At 33.7% G+C, this 22,919-nt stretch overlaps 2 protein-coding genes across 4 annotated transcripts in view; one reads left to right on the plus strand and one right to left on the minus strand.

Moving 5' to 3' along the window:
• Positions 1-19,873, minus strand: part of LOC134845184 (uncharacterized) — a 43,281-nt gene extending 23,408 nt beyond the window's left edge. The window contains exon 1 of the mRNA XM_063862081.1: positions 19,517-19,873. Within this exon, the coding sequence (XP_063718151.1) occupies positions 19,517-19,868 (352 nt within the window). The 5' untranslated portion in view covers positions 19,869-19,873. The remainder of the gene's footprint in view (positions 1-19,516) is intronic.
• Positions 1-22,919, plus strand: part of LOC134845195 (protein phosphatase 1 regulatory subunit 14B-like) — a 45,811-nt gene that overhangs the window by 6,909 nt on the left and 15,983 nt on the right. For 2 of the 3 annotated variants that reach the window (XM_063862091.1, XM_063862107.1), the window contains exon 2: positions 21,802-22,148. In XM_063862091.1, coding sequence (XP_063718161.1) covers positions 21,885-22,148 — 264 coding nt within the window. In that variant the 5' untranslated portion in view covers positions 21,802-21,884. Of the gene's footprint in view, positions 1-19,914; positions 20,309-21,801; positions 22,149-22,919 lie in introns of those variants that run through there. The other variant, XM_063862099.1, reaches the window with a different exon arrangement.

Here is a 22,919-nt window from a genome sequence, read left to right on the forward strand (position 1 = left end):
TGGGCTTTTGGAACCTGATCTAAACTACATTTTATGATTGGATAAATTAAATGTTTTACCAATGTAAAGTATTTAATATTAACCAATCATGATCCATCTAACTAACAACCCACTTATTTGTAAGTGCTGAAGTTACTTGTAATTTCAGCACCAGAGAGATTTGAATTTAACTTAGAAATTAGTTGGACTCTCCCGAGCACTTCAGCAGCCGCAATAAACCAGTATACCCTAGATCTATTGAGCCTAGCAGAGACTAGTTAAACAACCTGAGACTAGATAGTATAAGAGTAAGATTAGGATCGGTATTAGACTAAGAAGTTGCACGAATCTATCCGGCCGAAAATAAGATAGCGTGACGAGCAGACGGTGTACCCTATCCGAAATTACTCTATGAGTTACACTTCGGTCATAACTCATCTGGTGCGACCATAAGTCTCGAACAAGACCTTAATAGATTAGAATTAACCAAAATAGATTAGAAATTAGACAAAAACATTTACAAAAATGTTATACGACAATAATTTAATCGAAATGTCTCTACGACTCAATAGATCAGAGCCAATATTCCGAACCATAACAGAACTACCCGGAATTGGAAGAAGACCTCGAACCAAAGACGACATACGACAAAGTAGAAACTTGCCGTATAGTTATATGATAGTTCGGCAAAAGCCAGAACAAACTTTTATATTTCGAATACTACTTGCAATGAATTTAGATTTCCATTTGCAAACATAAAACCTTGAAGTTACTCTTCAAAATCATTTCAGGCGCTAAACAAATTTATTAATATACAATAACGATTGATAAAAAGATCTAAGATCGTTTTCCTAAAACTCTGCAGTATTATACAAAACATGTTTGAAAAATATTTATTGGAAAATAAAAATAAAAATTAGTAGCATGACAATAAATGGTTAGTAATCATAAATCATCCTGTTGTTCCAGCTTCATCATCTAAAACATAACAGCAATCATAAACCCACTAATATCATCAAAACACTAAATCTTTCCTTTACACACATTTAAAATTTTATTAAAACTTAAATTCACTTAATTTTAAAACCAGATCATCAAGGCTTATCCTTGGATCTTAAATCATTTTCTACTTAATTAAATTTCAAATTTGATCATCAAGGCTTATCCTTGGATCAAACAGAACAACTTTGTTCTCCCCCACCCACTTAATTAGTGTCTAACGACCTCAAACGTCGATTCACTACCCAACCCTTTCTAAAGACCTAAGACTAATAGAAATTTTTAAACAAAACTAATCATTCAAATTAGGATAAACAGTGAAGAACTTCGGTTATTCATCCTTCACTTGACCCCCCCTCTTACCAGACCCAGGATAAATCTTAGACTTAGTAAGTTTAAAATAGTATCTAACGAACTACTCGCGTTCTAATTATACCTGAACCTTGTGGATCGATTTACTATTCTCCAACCCTTGAACACAATCACTACCCCTAAGTAAGATTAAGTAAGTTAACACCTTAACTTATACTAGCCACGAGAAAGTAAAAAATCATTCTTCGGAATCGATATACTTTTCTCTCCAACCCTGAACAAACAGACCCAGGTTAAGCTAACCAAAAAATCGTAAGAACTAACAGTTTAGGAAAATAGAAATCATTTAACAACCCTTTGCATCCGTCATTCTAAACCTTATGTCATTTAAAAACCTAGGAAATAAACAAACAATCGTTTTACACAATTGTGAAATAGATAACAAAAAATACGACCTTGTAATCACACCTCATACACAAACAGTTGGATACATTCGAACAAAACGACAAACACTAAAAAGAAAAATAATAACGAAACAAAGACAAATAACACGAAAAAGATTTTCAAAAAATCGAAACGCATTTTCAGAATCAGAAACCAACAGTTTAGACGAACTTTACAAACTAAAAGAATCAATAGATAAAAATTGCCCAATTCACGATCAATTATATTTCTCTGACTCAGAAACAACTTCAAATTCATCACAAAGAGGAAAAAGAAGAATAAAAAAGCAGTACAAACACAAACCAGTACATTTATACAATTGGAATCAACCAATTCGACACATTAATAATTACATATTAACAGTAATCGAACGAAAAAATGAGTTCAACGCACACCCCAGGTGAAGAAACTCCAGATTATGATGAAATCTTTCCTTTTATAGTAGACGCAGATACTGATAGAGGACAACACATATTTTGTCAAAATTTACTCGTAAATTTATTTGAACCCGGAATCAGTCCATGTAAAACAGAGTTCCCCGATGTAAAAATCAAAAGACAAATCATAGATCACTATCTAAAAGATATATGCAACATAACACAACAGTATGGAATCTACTCCATAGAATTCACCTCACCAAACCATAATAATAGAAAATATACAATTCAAACAGACGATCTTGATTTAGAATTTTCAAAAGTTTTTTCAGAATATATAAAAAGCATCCAATACCATAACTCACAAAGAGCAAACTCCATATTCACCAATGAAGTTTTCGCAATAATATATAGTTATATTTCGATATTAGAAAACGAAATCCCAATAACAAATGTCTCACCAAAAGAAACATCTAAACATTTGAAAGTACGACATGAAATCACACTACTCTCTAGTTATTTAAACATCATTAAAGAAAATTTCACGAAAGACGACGTTTCACAACATACAAAACACGATCTACAAAAAATTTTGGCATGGTTCATAATAGATTATTTCACACACAATATTGATTTAATTGCACAAGCAAGAAAAAATTTTAGACCCCAAAATTCGAACGATGATACCGCTATCACAGAACAATCAGATTATGTTTGGGACCCCGAATGGTCTCATCCCGCATTTATAAGCTTTCCACAATCAATCTCAAGTCAAGCAATAGGTACAATATCTTACATAAGAGATTATGTAAGAGTAATACCATTAACAATTGATGCAACACCATTAAACTATAATACATTTTTACCCGATACACAAAATAATAGTTTAAACTCTACAGTTATACACAATGAAAACCTCAATGGAACTAGGAATCTTACTCAACAAGATATCCAGACACCATCACACTTCATAAATGAAGAAATTGTACACACAACAACTACACAACAAAGTATTTCACCAATACGCCCAAATTTAACAACACCAAGAAATACAAATCCTTCACAAACACAGGTAACCTTACAATCAACCGTTAAACCTTCGGTTGCCCCTAAATATTCACATATGGATTACCAAACATACAGACCCATGACAATACCACCAAAAACACGCAAAACATTCACTAGAAACAACTTTGCAGACCATAATTATAATTATACACATCCATCAAAAACATATAATCAACCACAAAGAAATTTTAACCAATATACAAGATCTCGAAATTGGGATAACCCAATGGCCCAACCTAATTCAACAAATTTCCAAACAAATCCTCCACGGGATCACAGTGAAAATTACCCATTTTTTCAACAAAATAAAAATAAAAAACAGACATCTTATCAAATGGATTATTTATCCTCAGATGATGATTTCTTACAACCAGATATATTTGCACAAAATACTCAAGAATATCGTAGACAAGGAATACAGAGAACACGTACAAATCATAGAAATTTTTCTCCACAACTAATAGATGCACAAAATCAACAACCAATTCAACAACAAAATCCAATTAATACACAATCTTTTCAACCAATTCAACAACAAAATCCAATGACTGCACACTCGTATCAACCATCACAAATGCAAAATGAAATACCACTCCCATATTATCTCCAACAACATGAGATAACAAGAAACCAACTTTCAAATTTTTCTCAAATGCCAAATGCAGCAGAATCATTACAAATGACAATGAATCCATACCTTATGGGTGGATCATCAATAACATCAAACAAACCTTTAATGGTTTTCACAGGAACAGACCCTGAATACTCTGTAGAAGATTATTTAAATGCAGTAACAGCAAACCTAATTTTAAATATTGGACCTGAACCAATTAATACGCCACTACATCAAAATTGGATACATCGACGCACAGCGTTAATACAAACAACCTTAGATGGCGCAGCCCAAAAATGGTTTTCAGTACTACCTCTAGAAATAAAATCAAACTGGAAAAGATTTACACAAGAATTTTCAAAAATGTTTGACTCCGAAAGAAACAAACAACAACAAAGAGTTTTATGTAATGAAATTCGCAGATTACCAAACGAAACCATCAAGCAAATAGCAGTACGAATCGAAACACTAGTTCGAAAAGCATATTCATTAAATACACATGACTATAAAAACACAAAGATGACAGAAATCTTAATGATGACCTTAACACCACAATTAAGGAAAATAGCAATAAAAAAGAGAGCATCACATCCTTCTTCAATTCGCGAACCCGATTTAGATTTTCGAAAACTAGTAGACAAATTAGAACAAGCAGAAATCACGATGAAACTAGAAGAAACGGAAAATCTGAAATTACAATACGTTAACAGAATTGAAACAACTCCCACTAATATTAATAATATACAGGAATCAGAGACAGACCTCGTTGAAAAAATCACTGAAATACTCAATATTTACGAAAAGAACCCAAACTTTAAAGGCAAACCATCTTTCAAAAAATGGTGTAATTATTGCCGACGATACGGACATAGTATTTCCGAATGTAGACAAAAACAGCAAGACAATCAAAATAAACCTCAAAAATATGAAGAACCAAATAAATCATTCTATCAATACATGAAAAAAGATCAAAATCTACCGAACAAAACAGTCTACAGCAACAACAGTTCAGGAAAACCACTCCCGAACAATACAAACTATACAAGAAATCAATCGCCATATAACTCAAGTTATAGAGGAAGATCACCAGAACGAAGAAACACGTATAATTCATCACAAAATCACTACAATAGACCAAATAGTCGAAATAACTACTCCAGATCAAATTCAAACACACAACGATTTGTTTCTAGATCTAATTCCCAATCAAGAAATAACTACTATCCAAACAACCAATCACGAAATTCATCATACAATAGGAATAAAAACTACTCCTATAATCGAAATAGAAGTTATTCAAACAACCGAAACCAGAATTACCCGAACAATCGATCAAGGAATAACTCATATAATAGATCGAACTATAACAGACCAAACAATAATTACCAAAACAGATCGCGAAATAATTCACAAAATCGACACTCAAGTTATAATAATCGTTATAGAAATTATTCCCAATCACCACACCGGAATAATAATAACTATAATAATTCTAATAATCGCCACAGAAGTAGTACACCTAAACATCAAAGACAAATCAATCAAGTACAATCTAATCCAGAAACAACATCAGACCCTCCAGGTATTGATGACACAGTAACTGATACGTTACAACTCAATCAAATAAACTGTACATCATCAGATTCAGAAAGTGATACTGAAAACACTCTTTCTATCAATATGATAAAAGTCGAAAATGACTATGAATCTGTCATATATGAACAACCCTTTTCATCACACATATATGAAAATCAATCAGAATTTCTTCAAAATTATTACACTACACCCATAAATTCCACACCAACGACGCAAGAAACAAACGAGATTAACACTACAGATCAAACCAATAAAAATACCAAAACAAAATGCTTGAATACAAACCACATTTATCAAAATATACAAAAAGAACAACCCAAAGAAAAAATTTGGACAATACCATTTCTCTTAGAAAGCCCAAGAAATAAAGAATTTCAACCACCAGACCTTGAAATAGATTTTTTAATTGATTCAGGAGCAGAATCAAACATAATAAACATCCCCACATGGAATGAAATAAAAACTTTACACCCAAAGTTAATACCTCTTGAAACCTCCAGTAAGTTAGCAACAGCACAAGGATCAACATTGATAAACTACGGAAAAATCCAATTATTTCTCCTCCCCACCAGAACAATGGAACAAAGCAAAATTTTAAATAAGCCATTTAAACAAATATTCCATATCACTGACATTAAATATAATATCATTGGAATACCATTTATTTCGAAGTATATACCAACAATTAACATACTAAATAGTAAAATATTAATCAAAGATAAATATACAAAAACAAAAGAAACATCCTTAACATTTTTTCAAAGATTAAATAAACAACCACCATTCTTTTCAAAATTCTACCCGATATTTAACAAACAAAGAAAACACCTAAAACCACTATCAGGAAATATCTATAATTTTTCAATCAAACAAGTTCACCAATATGATAAAGAACAAAACAAACAAAAATTTTATATGTCAGAATTTGAATTCAAACCTATTCATAAATTTTTCAAAATCACAATCTCATCCATAAAATATTTGAAAAACTCGAATTCCGATATCATTTCTTTACATGTCTATAACAACACACCTTACCAAGTAACATTACCTTTAGGACTTTTAGGATACTGCGAAACCAACGCTACAATATCACCAATACACGAAAAAGCCTATCGCGTAAATAATATACTCCAATTACTAGATATTTGCCAATCTACAATTCTTAATGAAGAATTATCTATAAATAATATAATAAGTAACGAAAACAGAAATACGGATTATTTCACAAAAACTCCATATTTCAAACCTACATTCAACATAAGTAACTACACAGAGGACCAACAGAAATTTTTAACAATGTTTAATTTCCAACATTCACAAATAACACAAGACGAATTCGAAAAATTAGCCAAACAGCTAATTAAATATTCATCAGTCTATGCAACATCAAAATTCGATGTTGGCAAAATCAGTTCATCACTACATCTCCCGTTAAAACCAGACGCAGTTTTCAAAAAACAGAGAGCAAGTAAAGTACCAATTCACTTACATGATAAAGTGAACAGATTACTCGATATTTTAGAACAATACAACATTATATCACCAGTAAACAAAGAAGAACAACCAAAAGGCAACACATTCATCAACCCTGTTATCATTCTAGCTAAAGGAGAATCATTAAAAATCGTTCTCGACGCTAGATACCTCAATTCACTCATAGATGAATCAAAATGTAATTGGCCCATTGAACCAATACAAGTTATTTTAACAAAAATAAACGGCAAATACTTTACAACCGCCGATATGAATAGTGCATACAATCAAATGCCACTAGATGAACAATCACGACGTTTAACACAATTTGTTATAGGAAACCAACAATATGAATTCAACCGCTTATTCTATGGAATATCCATAGGACCAGCAGCATTTTCAGCTTTTATGAGCAAAATTTTTAGACCACTAATACTCAAGAAAAACGCAATCACCTATTTAGACGATGTTTTTATGCAATCACAAACAAAAGACGAGATGTTCAATGTTTTAGAAAAATATCACCAAATACTTCAGAACGAAAATCTGAAGGCCGCCCCCGATAAATCACACTTCTTTTTGACAAGAGTTAAATTCTTAGGACATAATATAGAAAGAAAAACAATCACTCCATTGAAATCACGCATTGACGCTATTCAAAAACTTCAACCACCAACAAATAAAAAGAAAATCCAAGAATTTCTTGGAATGTTAAACTTTTTAAGTAAATATGTTTATAAAATGCAATTATATCTACGACCATTTTATAACATCCTTAGACAACAAAATAATTTTGAATGGAACACAGAACATCAAACACGATTTGAAGAAATAAAGAAACTTTTAACTGAACAAATTTCAAACACAATTCCAGACTCAAATCAACCATTTTATGCAATGTGCGATGCTTCGAACTTTGGCATCGGTGCAGCACTATTACAATCACATAATGGTACAAATAAAATGAACCTCATATCAGCAAATTCTCGACTATTCACTCAAGCAGAGCTACGACTCTCAACTCTAATGAGAGAATGCACAGCCATAATATATACACTGACAGAATATGAATTTCTGATACTTGGATCAAAACATCCAACAGTTCTATTCACAGACCATAAACCAATCATTTTTCTTTTTACACAAAAGTCTAATCCAAACCACCGAGTTTACAGATTTCAACTAATTCTAATGAAATTTCCAAACTTACATATAGTTTGGACTGCAGGAAAAAATCTTGCATTACCAGACACCTTAAGTCGAAATACACCACCTGAATTACTTACACGAAAAACAACAGTTGAAATACCCAAAAACATAAAATTCTACCTTGCAGAAAACGAAACATCACCCCGATTGGAATGCAAATATGCAGTAAAAACTGATATTGAACAATCACAAATAAATAATTTACAACATTTCCCACTTTATTTAGATTGTCAAAATAATCATTATGAAGTTGATCTACTTGGAACATTAACTTTCAAACCAATCCCATATTCTCAATGGATCAAAAATAACACCCAACAAAAACGAACAAAACAACACCCGCCTAAAAAAGACCATTTTCCACTAATTGAAAAAGAAGATTTAACTGATAAAATAAATTTATCAGGACCACAAACAAATGATTCAAAATACACAATAAATCAAGTTTTTGACCTTCACGACCCACTTGACACAATACCCTTATCTAAATTAGAAATCGAAAACATTTTTCTCCCCCCAACAGAAACAATTACAATTTCAACACTGAAACAATATCAAAACCTTGACCCAGTAATTCGACAACTGAAATCATGGCACAAATATAAAACTAAACCTATCAAAGCAGATTCAACCATTCTAGGAAACAAAACACTCCTCCGATACTTTCGCAAATTTAACAACACAACAATTAACGAAAATACAGACCTTTTAGAGTATAACCTGAATGAATCTACAGTTCCATGTCTCCCTTTAAGTATGATTCTTATAGCTTTTAATATTTCACATACACAAAATATTAAAGGACACTCTGGATCAGAAAAAACATATTCAAATTTTATACAAAATTTTTACTTCCCAAATGCACCAATTTGGATAAAAGTACTATGCAATGATTGTATAGTATGTCAACTAAATAAACCTTACCCAAATCAAAAACAAATAGCACAAAAACAAGATTTTAAAGGACAAAGTTTGTACTTTAACCATCGTATCTCATTTGATACTAAGGGACCAATTTCACCCTCATCAGAAGGAAACTCCTACATTATGGTAATTGTTGACGCATTTACACATTATGTAGCACTTAACCCAGTACCACATTGTAACGCTTATTACGCTTACACAACACTCTATGAACACTGGATAGCAAAATTCGGACTACCAGAAATTTTAGTTACAGACAACGGTACAGAATTCATAAATAATGAAATTATCACACTATGTCATTTATATAACATTAAACACAAACCACGTACATCTCATGCACCTTGGACAAACGGCTTAGTCGAAGGTATGAACCGTTCATTACAAGAATATCTTAGATGTATCATCAACGGAAATGATACAAAATATACCGAATGGTCAGCAGATGTAAAATTATTTCCCTTAGCATATAATTCACAAATAACGACAACTTTAGGAATGTCACCATACGAAATGGTTTTTAACCAAAAGCCACGCAAACCAATAATGTTTACAGCAAATTCTCATAAAAACGCACAAGGTTATTGTCAACCAAATAAAAACTCAATTTGTTATAACCTACCTTTACATACACATGATGAAGATCATTTTCATCACCCACAAATTCTTAAACTAGCCTCCGGTACACACACCGAATGGATTCTAAATAGAGATAAAAAACACAATGAAATTTATCAAAAAATAACAAAAAAGTTATTACAAAGACAAAACATCAATGAACAAATCAATTCACGTTTTACACCAGCCTCCGATTTAAAAATTGGAACATTTGTTTTAATACCTAATTTTAATACTCAAAAAGGAATTTCTAAAAAATTACAACCCCTTCGAAAAGGACCATACCAAATAATTGCAAAACCCACTGATGTCACATATAAAATTACCGACTCAAACACAAAAGAAATCGTTCAACATCGAAACAACCTATTACCTTATTACCCAAAAGAATACGCACTCCGCGAATTAACTCAATTATATTCTTTCACAAGATTAAAAATCATTCAAAATGAACCACATCTGAAAAACACAGAACAAAATGATAACCCCACCGAAAATCAAAACACAAAACCAACCGCCACCAAAAACAATACACAAAACCATAAAGAATCTCCAAAACAAAGAAAAAATAGAAAAATGACAGAACAAATAATACCCCAAGAAGAAATAGACAAATCTGAACATAGAAAAACAACAAGACTCCGAAATCAACCACGTAAAAACTACAAAATGTTCATCCCCCAATCTAAAATATTAAAGAAAGTAGAATTTAAAAAGTAATTTTAAAGATTTCATACTTCACAATCTTGAAACCTCCGTAACATTTTTCATTTCAATTTTTCAAAATAACATGCTCACAAGTACGCAATAATTCTAGTTCAAAATAGACCAATAGGATTCATCCAATCCGCCACTTTCTCTAACTCAAACTAAGATCAATTAGACGAATAATCTAGAACTGCAGGCACATCTCTAACTATAACTTTACAACCTCCAGGTCAAAAATAAGCAAATCACTCCAACTTGACAGCTAAAATAAATATCACCATAATACCGTACCCCTCCCTTATCTAATAACCCAAAGATCAACAATATTTCCCCAACTCAGACCACGAATACCCCCAAAACAAATTTGATAACTTAGCCTAAAGTAACAAAATGAAGATTTTAATTAGCCTAAAGTATAAAAATCTCACCATACCCCGGATCATTTGACAAACAAAAATAAAGAAAAAGACGACCTCCCAGTCACCATGAAAATTGCCCCCAACAATTTTTTACAAAACTCAACCCACTTGTCAAAAAACTAATAAATAATTCGACCACACTAGAAAATCGCCTCAAACAGCAAAAAATATTCGACCAAGAGATCATTTCTTAAATGCTCTTCTCTCAAACAGTTGCTCAAATACTTATAAATTTTAAACATTTTTTTTCAATACTTGAAGCCTTTATAATATTTCTTTTTGATATACTTGAATCTTTTCTAATAATCCTAATCATTTTTTGTAACATTTTTTTAATTTTCTACACTATTCTCGAACTATTCCTCCAACTTTCCAAAACCCTTGAATATATCCACAGGTACGATTTTAACAACTTGTCTAAATGATACGAACAATTTTCAGTAGAACCGATATTTTTTTATTGTTTGTAATTTTCATAGCATTCTTATCATCCCTCATTTTGACCATCTGTAAATGTATAAAGAAAGCAATCCTCACATTTGCCCTAGCAACAGTCCTTCTAATTCTTTTTTTGGAAGAATATTATAATAAACACAAAATTTCTCACTAAAGTAATAATTCAAAAAACCATCAAAAATTGCTACCCAACAGTCACAGCATCAGTCTTCACCGACATCATCCCAAGATAACCAAACACCACCTTCAACTACTCAAAATCCTCAAATATCTACACGAATTTCTTTTCAAGACAATCCATACACTTTTGAAGAACGACATACTCGTTTATCAGAATCACTAGAACCAGTCCAACGACAAGCACCTTTAAGCGAACCAACATATAACCTATACCCAACACTACCACAAGAACTAAGTAGAATAAGAAATTCTAGTCAAAGCCAAAATACAGTCGAAATAAATAGACAAATTATACATCCTCGACGAAACAGAAATCTTCAAACTCCCCGAGTTCATTTTGATATACCTCAATCCCCATCACAAAACACTCCAGAAAACCCCATTGGTATATTACCAGAAACCCCTACGCTTCTTTCACAACGTAGCACCTCAAGCCTACCATCAGATTACTTAGGTTCAACACCAACATCTGAGCAAATACATGAAAATCCCTTTAACCCCCCAAACCAGGCATCGCGACTACCATATTGGACTACACATTCATTTACACAAGGTGAACCAAATTTAGTCAATGACCCCATAGATATTTCTACGGATACAACAACATCCTCATCACTACCAGAAATATTATCACTACCATCAACACCATCAGTAAGCCAGTTTTCACCACCACCCTTTAACTTAAACTTTCCAAATAATCTCGACGCCAGATATCGAGAACAATCATCAATAAATATTCCTTTAAGACTAGATTGGAATACATTCACAGCACCTCCACCACTATTTGGACAACATCAAGAAAGTAACCGCCTTCATAACTGGGCACTTAATAGATTACAATATCGCCAAGATATTCACAACGATATCCGTGATCACAATATTCAGATACTCCAACAAAACAGTTTACAATTAAAGTTTGAAATCACAGTTAAGTTAAATAATATTACCCAACATCCCTACCCATTAAATCCACCTAACATAACAGCTCAATCACTACCACCACCGTTTATAACTACTGAAGTAATATACAAATACGACAGATATACCAAAAACACAATTGGCTACATTACATTTTATAATCCATACTCAGGATTATCATACACATGTATATTCTAAAATTATTAATTTTTCTCCAACTCCCTTTTCTAGTAATCTCAAATCAAAACATAAACCCTTCTCCTCGTACAGGACCACAAGATTTACTAGTAACACATTACGATTGTGAAGAAAATGAACAAAAAACACTACATAAATATGCAATAAATCAAGTATCACAATGTGAAACAGAACCACAAGCTATAGAAACCACAGATGTAATAGCAACACTCTATTCAAAAGCCCGAGCAACAACAGTTACAGGTTATAAATTCACAGCAACATTTTCCGAAAAGAAAGTACATTGTTCACAAGTCTCGAATGGAAACAAAAACCGACTTGACCATGAATCATTCTATCAAAGTAATATAGAACGTCTTTTACATCTCAATCCCGACGATTGTAAAAATGAATTACTAAGACTAAACATCACACAAAATAAAAACTCCCAAAGAAAATTAGTTAATTTTCAAGTTTTTTCAGACTCTGTACATCAATCACAACTTGAAAGACACCAAGGACATATAAAACTAGACGAAAAATACCCGTACAACGGCGCACACGGACGATTAACCTATGACCTACACGATAAACATTGGATACCACACATTGGTATAAATGACCCATCAAACTGCAAAGCAGACACAAAAAATAAAGGATACCAAGAAATAATGTTTTTCGATTGGAAAATACAACTCGAAAAAATACAACTAACACGAGATTTATCAGATAATACAATGATCTATCAAGGAATCCGATTACCTTGTAAAAATGATCAAGGTTATTGCGACCCTACAACGAGAACACAAGCAACAATTGTTTGGTTCCCCGAAGATACATGTACAACATTTCAAGTAGCAAAAATACACGCTCGTATGATAAAATTTCACGAAAAATATTTTATACAATCAATTCCATATGAACAAGTCCATCCCTCACGAAAACTAAGTTCTAATTTTAGAAACATAGACAATATAGAAAACAAATTGACACGTTTTCAAATATATCAAGAAACAGAACTTGCATGTAAATACAGGAATCCACTTCACAGAACACAATACTCTGAAATATTAGTTGAATACGAAAAAGGATTCGACATGACCACTGGAAAAATAAAAATCGACCCATATGCCACAGGTCATCCTTTAAACGAAGGAACATCCTATATACCAGTTAATTTTCAAAAAAGCAACGGACAACCTGGTGGACATCTAAAACCTCAGGACACCAGAAGCACACGCTTACAAGAATTATCACTAATGAACACTACATATTTCGGTAATATCCACTATGATATTCATTTAGATATGAAACTAGATTATACAATTAGCCGAATTTTTCAAGAAATGTCACTCTCCGAATTAGAAACACTACACCAATTATGCGAATTAGAACGAACACAAATATTACAATCACTTGCACTAGCAGTATTAAAAATACCCTATGCAGGATACTTATTATCTGGAAATAGATCAAATTTTTTAGACTATGAAGGAAACATCTTATGGTTTTATACTTGTACTAAAAAAGTATCACCACTATACGTTTTTGAAGATAAACGATGTTATAAAAGAATCCCTATCTTTTATAAGAATAAAGTACATTTCGTGGATACACTTTCACGAAGAACCTATTTCTGGGATACCGCAGTCCCATGTGGATCAGAAAACAGCCACAATGTAGTACAACTAAACCCTGATGAAAATAAATATTATCTTCTCACACCATATCCCACATTAATGCAATCACTCAAAAAATTTTCACCAGAAAGCATTCGCGCTATTGCTCGAAACCCAAATATAGACTTACAATCAATAGGAATCTATTCAAAATCAGATATTCAACATCACATTAGAACACAACAATTCCAAGAATTATTAACACAAATGGACACTATACAAAGACAATCAATAGACCAAAATTTACGCAAACTTGCAGAAACCGCAGGATTTGCCGATATCTACACGCAAGACTATAGCGGATATTTTAAGGACATTAAAGATTACATATATCTAAACGGTGAAAAATACCGTCCCCAAGATATATCACCAATTAACATTTTTAGCTTTGTTACACTCAAAAATGAGATCCTCGATTTTCTAGGATGGCCCTACTACATCTTAGAAAAATTGACTATTTTATACGCAATGTTTAACTTTATTGGATTTCTTTTCTCACTTTTAAAAGGAATCTACAACACATGTGCTATACACACACAAGTAAACAGACAAGCAAGTGTAGCACGCATACTCTTTGCAGGATTTTTTGGAATCTTTTCTACATCTATAAACAAAATTCTTTTAGACGCACAAATAAAAGAATATAACACAAAAATAGCAACACGACAAAATACATACGACGAAGAACATAACAATGTAGACATAACGCCAACGGCACCACAATTACCAGCCCTACCAAATAACCATCCACTATCCCTAGTCCCACGAAATTTTCGAAACTTAGCCATCACACATAATCCAAATTTTCGACTCACCACATCACAAAGTCCCATTCAACATATAATGACACACCAGTCACAAGATGATAATACTTATGAACAAATTATTGAACAACCCCATACCACCGCTTTTCAGTCTCAAAATAATCATTTTTTTAGCCCACGATGAGCCGCCAACTTGGATCACTACACCGATCAAATTCCCACCCAACCAATCTTACCTCTCCAATCCCAATAATACCACTTTTTGCTTTTCCGCCACCCGATTTTCCATCTAGTAATGTAACATCAGGCATGAATTCCGACACTAATTCACACACCTCAGTTTTATACTCCATCTCACAGCTAAATAACCCGAATATTGAAACCCCCGATGAATTCGCCGACTCAGAACCATCCCCATCCAATAATTTTCATAACTCTTCTAATTTTTCTCAACCCCCTTTTCAACCCATATTATCCAATAACCCTGACCCAATTACTCCCACACCCTCTTATGCTTCCCAAGTTACCCCAACCTATTCCTCATACCATTCTGACCAATCATCTCATTCTCCAGACACCCCCCGAATCTCCCCAGAGCTAGATAATTTTATTACCCTTCAACAACAACCCTACCACCTTCATACCCCAACCATAAACCAAATCTCCTCCACAATAAATTCATCCAACCCCCCTACCCCTACACCCTCTTCAACTTATACTGAATCATTAGCACCATCATCCACATCAACTGAATCTTCACTCAACACTAATAGAGCTTACCGCACTTTTAAAAGAAAGTTCCCCAACCATCCTTTCCCAGCAAAACCAGGAACAGCCCGTGAATACATCAACCACCCCAAGCATACTAACACAAAAGAATTTTTAGCCATCACCTTACCCTCATTCCCACAATACACCTTAAACACCCCCCACGACACTAACGAAACACGCAACTTCGTAGATGAATACGTTTTAATGCCTACTCTCTCTTGGACCTCATATTATCATTTCACTAACCCTCTTTGCTTACCTTTATCTAACACTCACATCGATATAGAGCGAAATACGGACATGCTATATCGACTCACTACACCACTAACCGCTAGACAATTTACTTACGTTGGATATAAAAAATCACTAAAAACACACACTGCACCTAGAGCTAACGAATATACACTCGAATACTATGATCACAACATCATCAGAGCTAACCAAGATCAATTCTTAGACGACGATCGCTTCGCTAATCCACAAATTACCGAGAAATTTTTCATCAAGACACCATATACATTCACACTAAACATCTTCGACCGAAAGTTTGATCACATTATTTCAGAAGCACTAACAGACACACAAGCATACGAAAGTTTTAAAGAACGCTTCCAAATATTTTCACTAACCTTTCATTTCCTTGCACCACACGAAAGAGATTTACACTGCTCACACGATATTATGTTGCGCACTAAACAAACCCACACATATAGTTATTATCGTTTCATCCAAAATCACTTTGACCTACACACACCCTCTAGACAACCACACCATCGTTTTCAATTCATTAATTCCAAATACACTTCACCATTTTTCCTAAATTTCACATATTGTATTAAAGACACTAACCTCCATGGTATTCTTCGTAATTATGACCCCATAACCCAAATGTACATCTTCTGTCCCATTACCAAGACCTTCAACGCCGAAGAATCCCGACCCTTCCTTATCCCGCACGAGTTTGTACAACCCATAGAAATCCCAATTTTAGAATTCATCCACAACACTAAATTCAATCACAAATTATATAACTTAATCCAAAACACACCTTATGAGTTTGCAGTTGGCACTGAAGAACTAACCACTATCAAGGCACTTCAATTGCTTTGGCCACTGCTTCAAACTAAAAATATCATCCGCATCTTAGCTAAACTACTAACAACTTCAGAACTAATTCACGACATCTTCCCCCACGGTTTTTTCCCCGACGACTAACAGGTAAGTATGAATTAAATGAATATTACTAACTAATTAAAATATTAAAAAACTCACCATACTTTATTCATGTTTTCTTTAGATTTTTAGCCTTCATCCGACGATCACCTACAAAAACCACAAAAGACAAATAAAAATCGCAAATTTCATCAAACAGATTTCAAAAATTCTATTAATCTCTTACACTTATAAATTTATAAATTTAATACCAATGCAGTAAATTCATTTCTAAAATTTTCCCCCACAAGCAGTAAATCTAATTATGATGAAAATTTGTATCTTAATATTCCCCCATGACTAGCAGTAAATTTCTAAATTCTATGTAGTAAATTAAATAAATGCAAATGCAGTACTAACCTTTTGATATTTTCATTCATTCGCACAGAAATTCTATCCACACTCGCACAGCTCGCCCACGAAGAATTGTTTAAAATAATGAATTTCAGTTTCAAGTTTTCACACTCAACAACTCTAACATATAATAACATGTTTCAAACTTTCCTTTAACCCGGTTGGAAAGGAATCATATACTAAACAAAACTAACCAACGCAGCTTACTAAATACCACAAATCATAGAATAACAGCATGACTTAGAAAAAGAAACCAACGGTACCCAAACCGGATTAACCCAGTTTAAAACTGGATAATTTATTCTTTTGAAGACTATTATAAAGTCTAAGAAAGAAATAATAAAACACAAAAAAGTCGAAAGACAAACCCATACCACAAACAATTTGATTTTTGAAAAAAGGACACAACCAACAAAACATAAGTAAGACCACAACAAACTCAACATAAAACGTTGTCACATAACAGGACCCCTCACAAAAACCGCATGAAATCATACTCCCACTCCTGGCCTAACCCACCAGGAAGGACGTCCTGAGCATGCTCTATAGCCGGCCTAACCCACCGCGCTACATCCACGCTTTGTGACCACACCACTATTTTTAATAAGAGCTACTCAAGTGTGAGTAACTCTTCAAAATAACCGAACTAAAACAAAAAGCTTTTGTGAAAACAACTAACTAAAATCATTATTAAAAAATATTAAACTAATAAAAGTTTTATAAAATGTAAAATCACATGATGCAATATATAGATCAGAATACAACACCAAGGACGAACATCAAAAGACAAGACGACCCCACTACACTCGAGAGAGAATGACCAACTACAATCGATATGCCGCTCACAATCACAACTCAAAGGATTTAGAGTACGACTTGACCTCGCAGAAAAGGACTTCATTGAACTAGACCAATGACCACCTCGATGTTCAAGTATACGTACAGATCCGAGTAACCAGGCATCCCCTCCACGCACAATCTCCACGCCATTCCCAAACTAGATCATACACAAAAGAAGTTCTCCACGCAGAACAGAAAAACCTGACATAGCAAACCATTCTGAAATCAGATTTGAGTTTGTTGCAAAGACGTAGTCGTTGTCACTAGAAGACACAACGTCTTATGTCTCTAACTCCAGCTTCCTGGAACTTCCCTAACAAAAGAGGAAACGGAAGAAAATTATGATGTTCGCCAAAAACAAACGTCCATCATCCATCCTTCGAATTGCAGAAGAACTATTCTAAAAAACTCTGTAAAACCCGGATGGGTGGAACCTGATCTAAACTACATTTTATGATTGGATAAATTAAATGTTTTACCAATGTAAAGTATTTAATATTAACCAATCATGATCCATCTAACTAACAACCCACTTATTTGTAAGTGCTGAAGTTACTTGTAATTTCAGCACCAGAGAGATTTGAATTTAACTTAGAAATTAGTTGGACTCTCCCGAGCACTTCAGCAGCCGCAATAAACCAGTATACCCTAGATCTATTGAGCCTAGCAGAGACTAGTTAAACAACCTGAGACTAGATAGTATAAGAGTAAGATTAGGATCGGTATTAGACTAAGAAGTTGCACGAATCTATCCGGCCGAAAATAAGATAGCGTGACGAGCAGACGGTGTACCCTATCCGAAATTACTCTATGAGTTACACTTCGGTCATAACTCACTTTACAAAAATTTAACGTTTTTTATCGTCCGGAAAAGTTAGTCCGAAATTTCCTCCAATTCTTAGACCAAAATTCACGCAATTTGGTGACGTTTAAGCTCAATTTCAACCCTGCTGCCATTTTTACGTTGCTTATTTGCAATCTGTACAAAAAAATTGATAAAAGTTAGAAAAAACCAAAGCAAAATTTGATTTAAATAAAATTCAAATTTTTTTAAAAAAATACCTTTACTCTAATCACGCTGGTCAGATCATTCTGTGCTATCAGATTAGTTTTTCTTATTTGAGTATCTATCTTTATTGCCCAGTATTTATTTGTTGAACTAATTTTCATGCTTCTATTAAAAAACTTTACTTCTAATATTTCTTCAAAAAACTTTTTGGAATGCCCAGCATAATTTATTTGATCTTGATTTCTTAAAAAAGGTAACTCGTTTTTTTTCTTGCAAAAAATGCTCGAAAGAGAAAACTGCTGAAAAACTGCTGCATGGGTAAACTCAACTCAGTTTAGTTTTCGGGCATGCTTTTTGCTGCACATTGAAAAACACGCAGAAAACAAAAAGCAAAAAGAGGGGAAAAATACTGACTTCTGACCAGTAGCGATTGGTCGGCATGATTTGTTGTTGTCGTCATTGCCATTGCTGTGGGTCTATTCTCCCCAATGTGAAGTGGGTCGTCACTGGTACACTTTTTCATCACTGCCGCAGTCTTGATTCTGCTGTCGTCGAAACTACTCTGCTGCTGTTGCTGCAGCTGCGGAGCTCCTCGAGCGACAGCGGCATCGTCCATGCTTTTGCTACTCTCTTGCACAAAACAATGTCTGCTGTGGACCACTCTCTGGCACCATTCGAAGCTGTTGTTTTTCGACGATGACGCATTCTTTACAAAGCGTCTGCGAATAAATTGGGGCGAGTAGTACTGAGTCTTTCCTTGATCCATTGCTTTGGGCTCACTTAATTGCTTTCGAATAACAGTAAACAACTGAATTGAGAACTAAATAAACATTCCGTTTTCTTCGAAAGTCGGAACAATAAAGATTATAAATTAAAAAACCTTCCACTTTTAAGGACGACCAAATTACGTATAAGCTTTATAGTGTGACCAGGTTTCTCCCGCACATTTTACGGTAATGGAATCTAGTTAATGAAAAAGGATTTTTAGTACCTAGCAAAGCAATTTAGTTTTCAGTCTTTGCATTTTTACAGACAACTAAGAGCCTAAAGTTTCAACTCCCATCGAATTATTGGAGATTAACTGAAAAACCCACTAAACTACTTTTTTTGTGATTTGAGAGCAGTCGCCTAATTACATTTTAAAGCCCGCTTTCAAATTGAGTTTACAAGCCGATATGGAAATTTTCAAGTACTAATTCTACGCTCGTAAGTACTTAAATTTCAGAGCTTTCTGTGCCAGAGGACATCATTATTTTTCCCAAGGAGGTCATAGCTGCCGAAAATTACTTAACAACAGTTTTATGTCAAATTGAGTTGTAATTTATTTTTAAAAAAACTGGAAATTTTTCGCCACAACAAAGGACTAATTCAACTATTTTGTATTTTATATAATTGTTCTGACCATTTGAAAAAAGAGGAAGAACTTTGTATTTGGGTGTGTTTCAATTTTTTTTTCTTTTTTCTTTTCTTTTTTGCTTTCCACGCATAATCAGGTACCACAAGTAATCAACAGAATGCTTCCAAATTGATATACCAAATTGAAACCCTTTCATTAGCGATTCAAACGACATTAAAGATTTTATTGCGGAATCCGGAACAGTTTGTCAAAACCACAAACATATCATGATATTGTAAAGGTATAGTAAAATGTTTTTTTTTTGTACTTTTTTAAAAGTGTTTAATTGATTTTTTTTATTTTTCTAGTCAATATTCTGCAAAACTTTTTGTTCAATTTGCCTATATTACTATGAGTGTGGAATATGCCTAAAATATAGTTTCACATCAGATACTTTTATCACACTATGCAGACAAAAACTTTTATCACACTGCGCAGAAAAAAAACACTTATTTGAAAAAAAAAATTGTAGTTTTTTTTAAAGATTACGGTCGGAACAATCTGTGGTACTTGCACAGTAGCCGGCTATTCTTGTTTTAACATGCGTGCGTTGTTTGCAAGTTGAACAGTAATTAACAGATTTGTTTAAGCTTTAGGAAAAAAATAATGAAGTATAATTAATTCAAATTTATTAATCCAATTCAATTTTTTTTTCAAAACTGTAATATGTTATCTTGCTTTTTTCAGATTTTTTTTCGAAGATTGAAATTGACATTTATTTCATGGATATTCTGCAGATACTATGTGTTGTAAATGGCTACAGTATAACTTGATGGTAAAATTCATATAGGGCTTCAAAGAAAGTTAAAATGAAAATCAATTTTTGGTTATACTTTTTTTCCATGTAAATCTGTTCAAAGGATAACCAACTTAACATAAAAATATGGGAAGCTTCTAATAAGACAGGCTGAGTTAGAACTGAGGACAATAAAGATTGACGCATGTTACGGACATTGGGTGATGACCTCAACCGAAACTCGGTCTTATCAGCGGGTAGCATTTCCGCCCAAGGGTCTAAAGGCAAAGACGCCATCAGAAATAATTGCATCAAACTGAAAAATAGTCATTCATAAATGAGCAAAGTGTAATAGGGGTAAATGATTAAAATATTGCAGGATAAGATGTGATTTTAGGAAGGAAGCACTTCCTGCATCCCGAACAGATCAAATTGAATTAAATGCGGAGTGATTGATATACAGTAGTGTGCATGTGCTTAGAGGCGTAGTCGTCTGCCACTACCAACATGACTGGGGCACACACTTTTTTGTTAAGAAACAACATAGTAGCCTTATTTCTCTTTCAGGGGAGATAAACACGAGAATTGATCGAAATCACTAATCCCAAAGCAACCGAGGAATCATTAAACCATCCCTAAACATTTGTGAAATGGCTCAGTCCTCCCCAGCGGAAGCAGTCATCAGTCAAGAGTGCAGGAACGCAGAGGATAAACGAGGAGAGAGAGGGGGAGGGGGAGGGGGAGGGGGAATTGAAACTGCGACACGCGGGGGAGTGGTGAGGTTTTCGGCTGGGATGGGGGAACAGCAGAGACCGTACCCGGCTACCATCAGGTACAACAAACACCTGTTGCGAAAGAGACTAGACGTAGAAGAGTGGATGGACAATCAAATAAGACTGCTCTATGATGTCAAGGTAAAACCTACGGCAAAAATTTCAACAGAAGAATTTTATAATCGAATTTTCAGTCTACCAACTTTTTACAGTTCTCTATATAGCACCACAAAATTCATGACAATCTACTCCACATGCTTACAATGAGTTGCGAACCAGTGCAACACTGTATCTGTATTCGGTCTATACCACATAAATGGGGCAATTCAACATAAATTTGACCGAAAAATTTAGCTTTCTCGTTGAAGAAACTAATAAGCAAAAGAGCGCGCTCTTTTTCTGATTAGTTTCTTCTATCCGAAAGCTAAAATTTTCGGGCAATTTTTTCGGTTTTTTTGCTGAATTGATCTAATTAAAATATTAACGCGGTAGGTCCATCAGTTTCAGAAACATCTCATATGCTTTTCTGAATCTCATATACTTCTCATATAAATCTCATAAAACAAATTTTCAGACAAATTCAAGTTTCAAGATGGCCTGATTTCAAATTTACTAGGAAATTTTACACAAAATTATACGATTTGCTCTTTTATACGATTGATGTACAGATTTGCTAAATTATACGATTTGCAAGAATAGCTGTCCATTCTTGCAACTATCCTATAGATTCCCCTTCGATTATAGGTCGGTTTTAATAATTTACTGTTTTAATCAACCATTCTCGTTTAAATTTTTTGCAAGCTCCATCTGTAGCCTCAAACAAAAATATCTAAAATCGTTTGCTCCTATACAAATCCAGCTTTTTCCTCTAAAACATGTTACTGAAACCTATAGTTCAAGTTATTAGCAAAT

This window comes from Symsagittifera roscoffensis, chromosome 1 (genome assembly GCF_963678635.1).
Source record: "Symsagittifera roscoffensis chromosome 1, txSymRosc1.1, whole genome shotgun sequence".
NCBI lineage: Eukaryota > Metazoa > Xenacoelomorpha > Acoela > Convolutidae > Symsagittifera > Symsagittifera roscoffensis.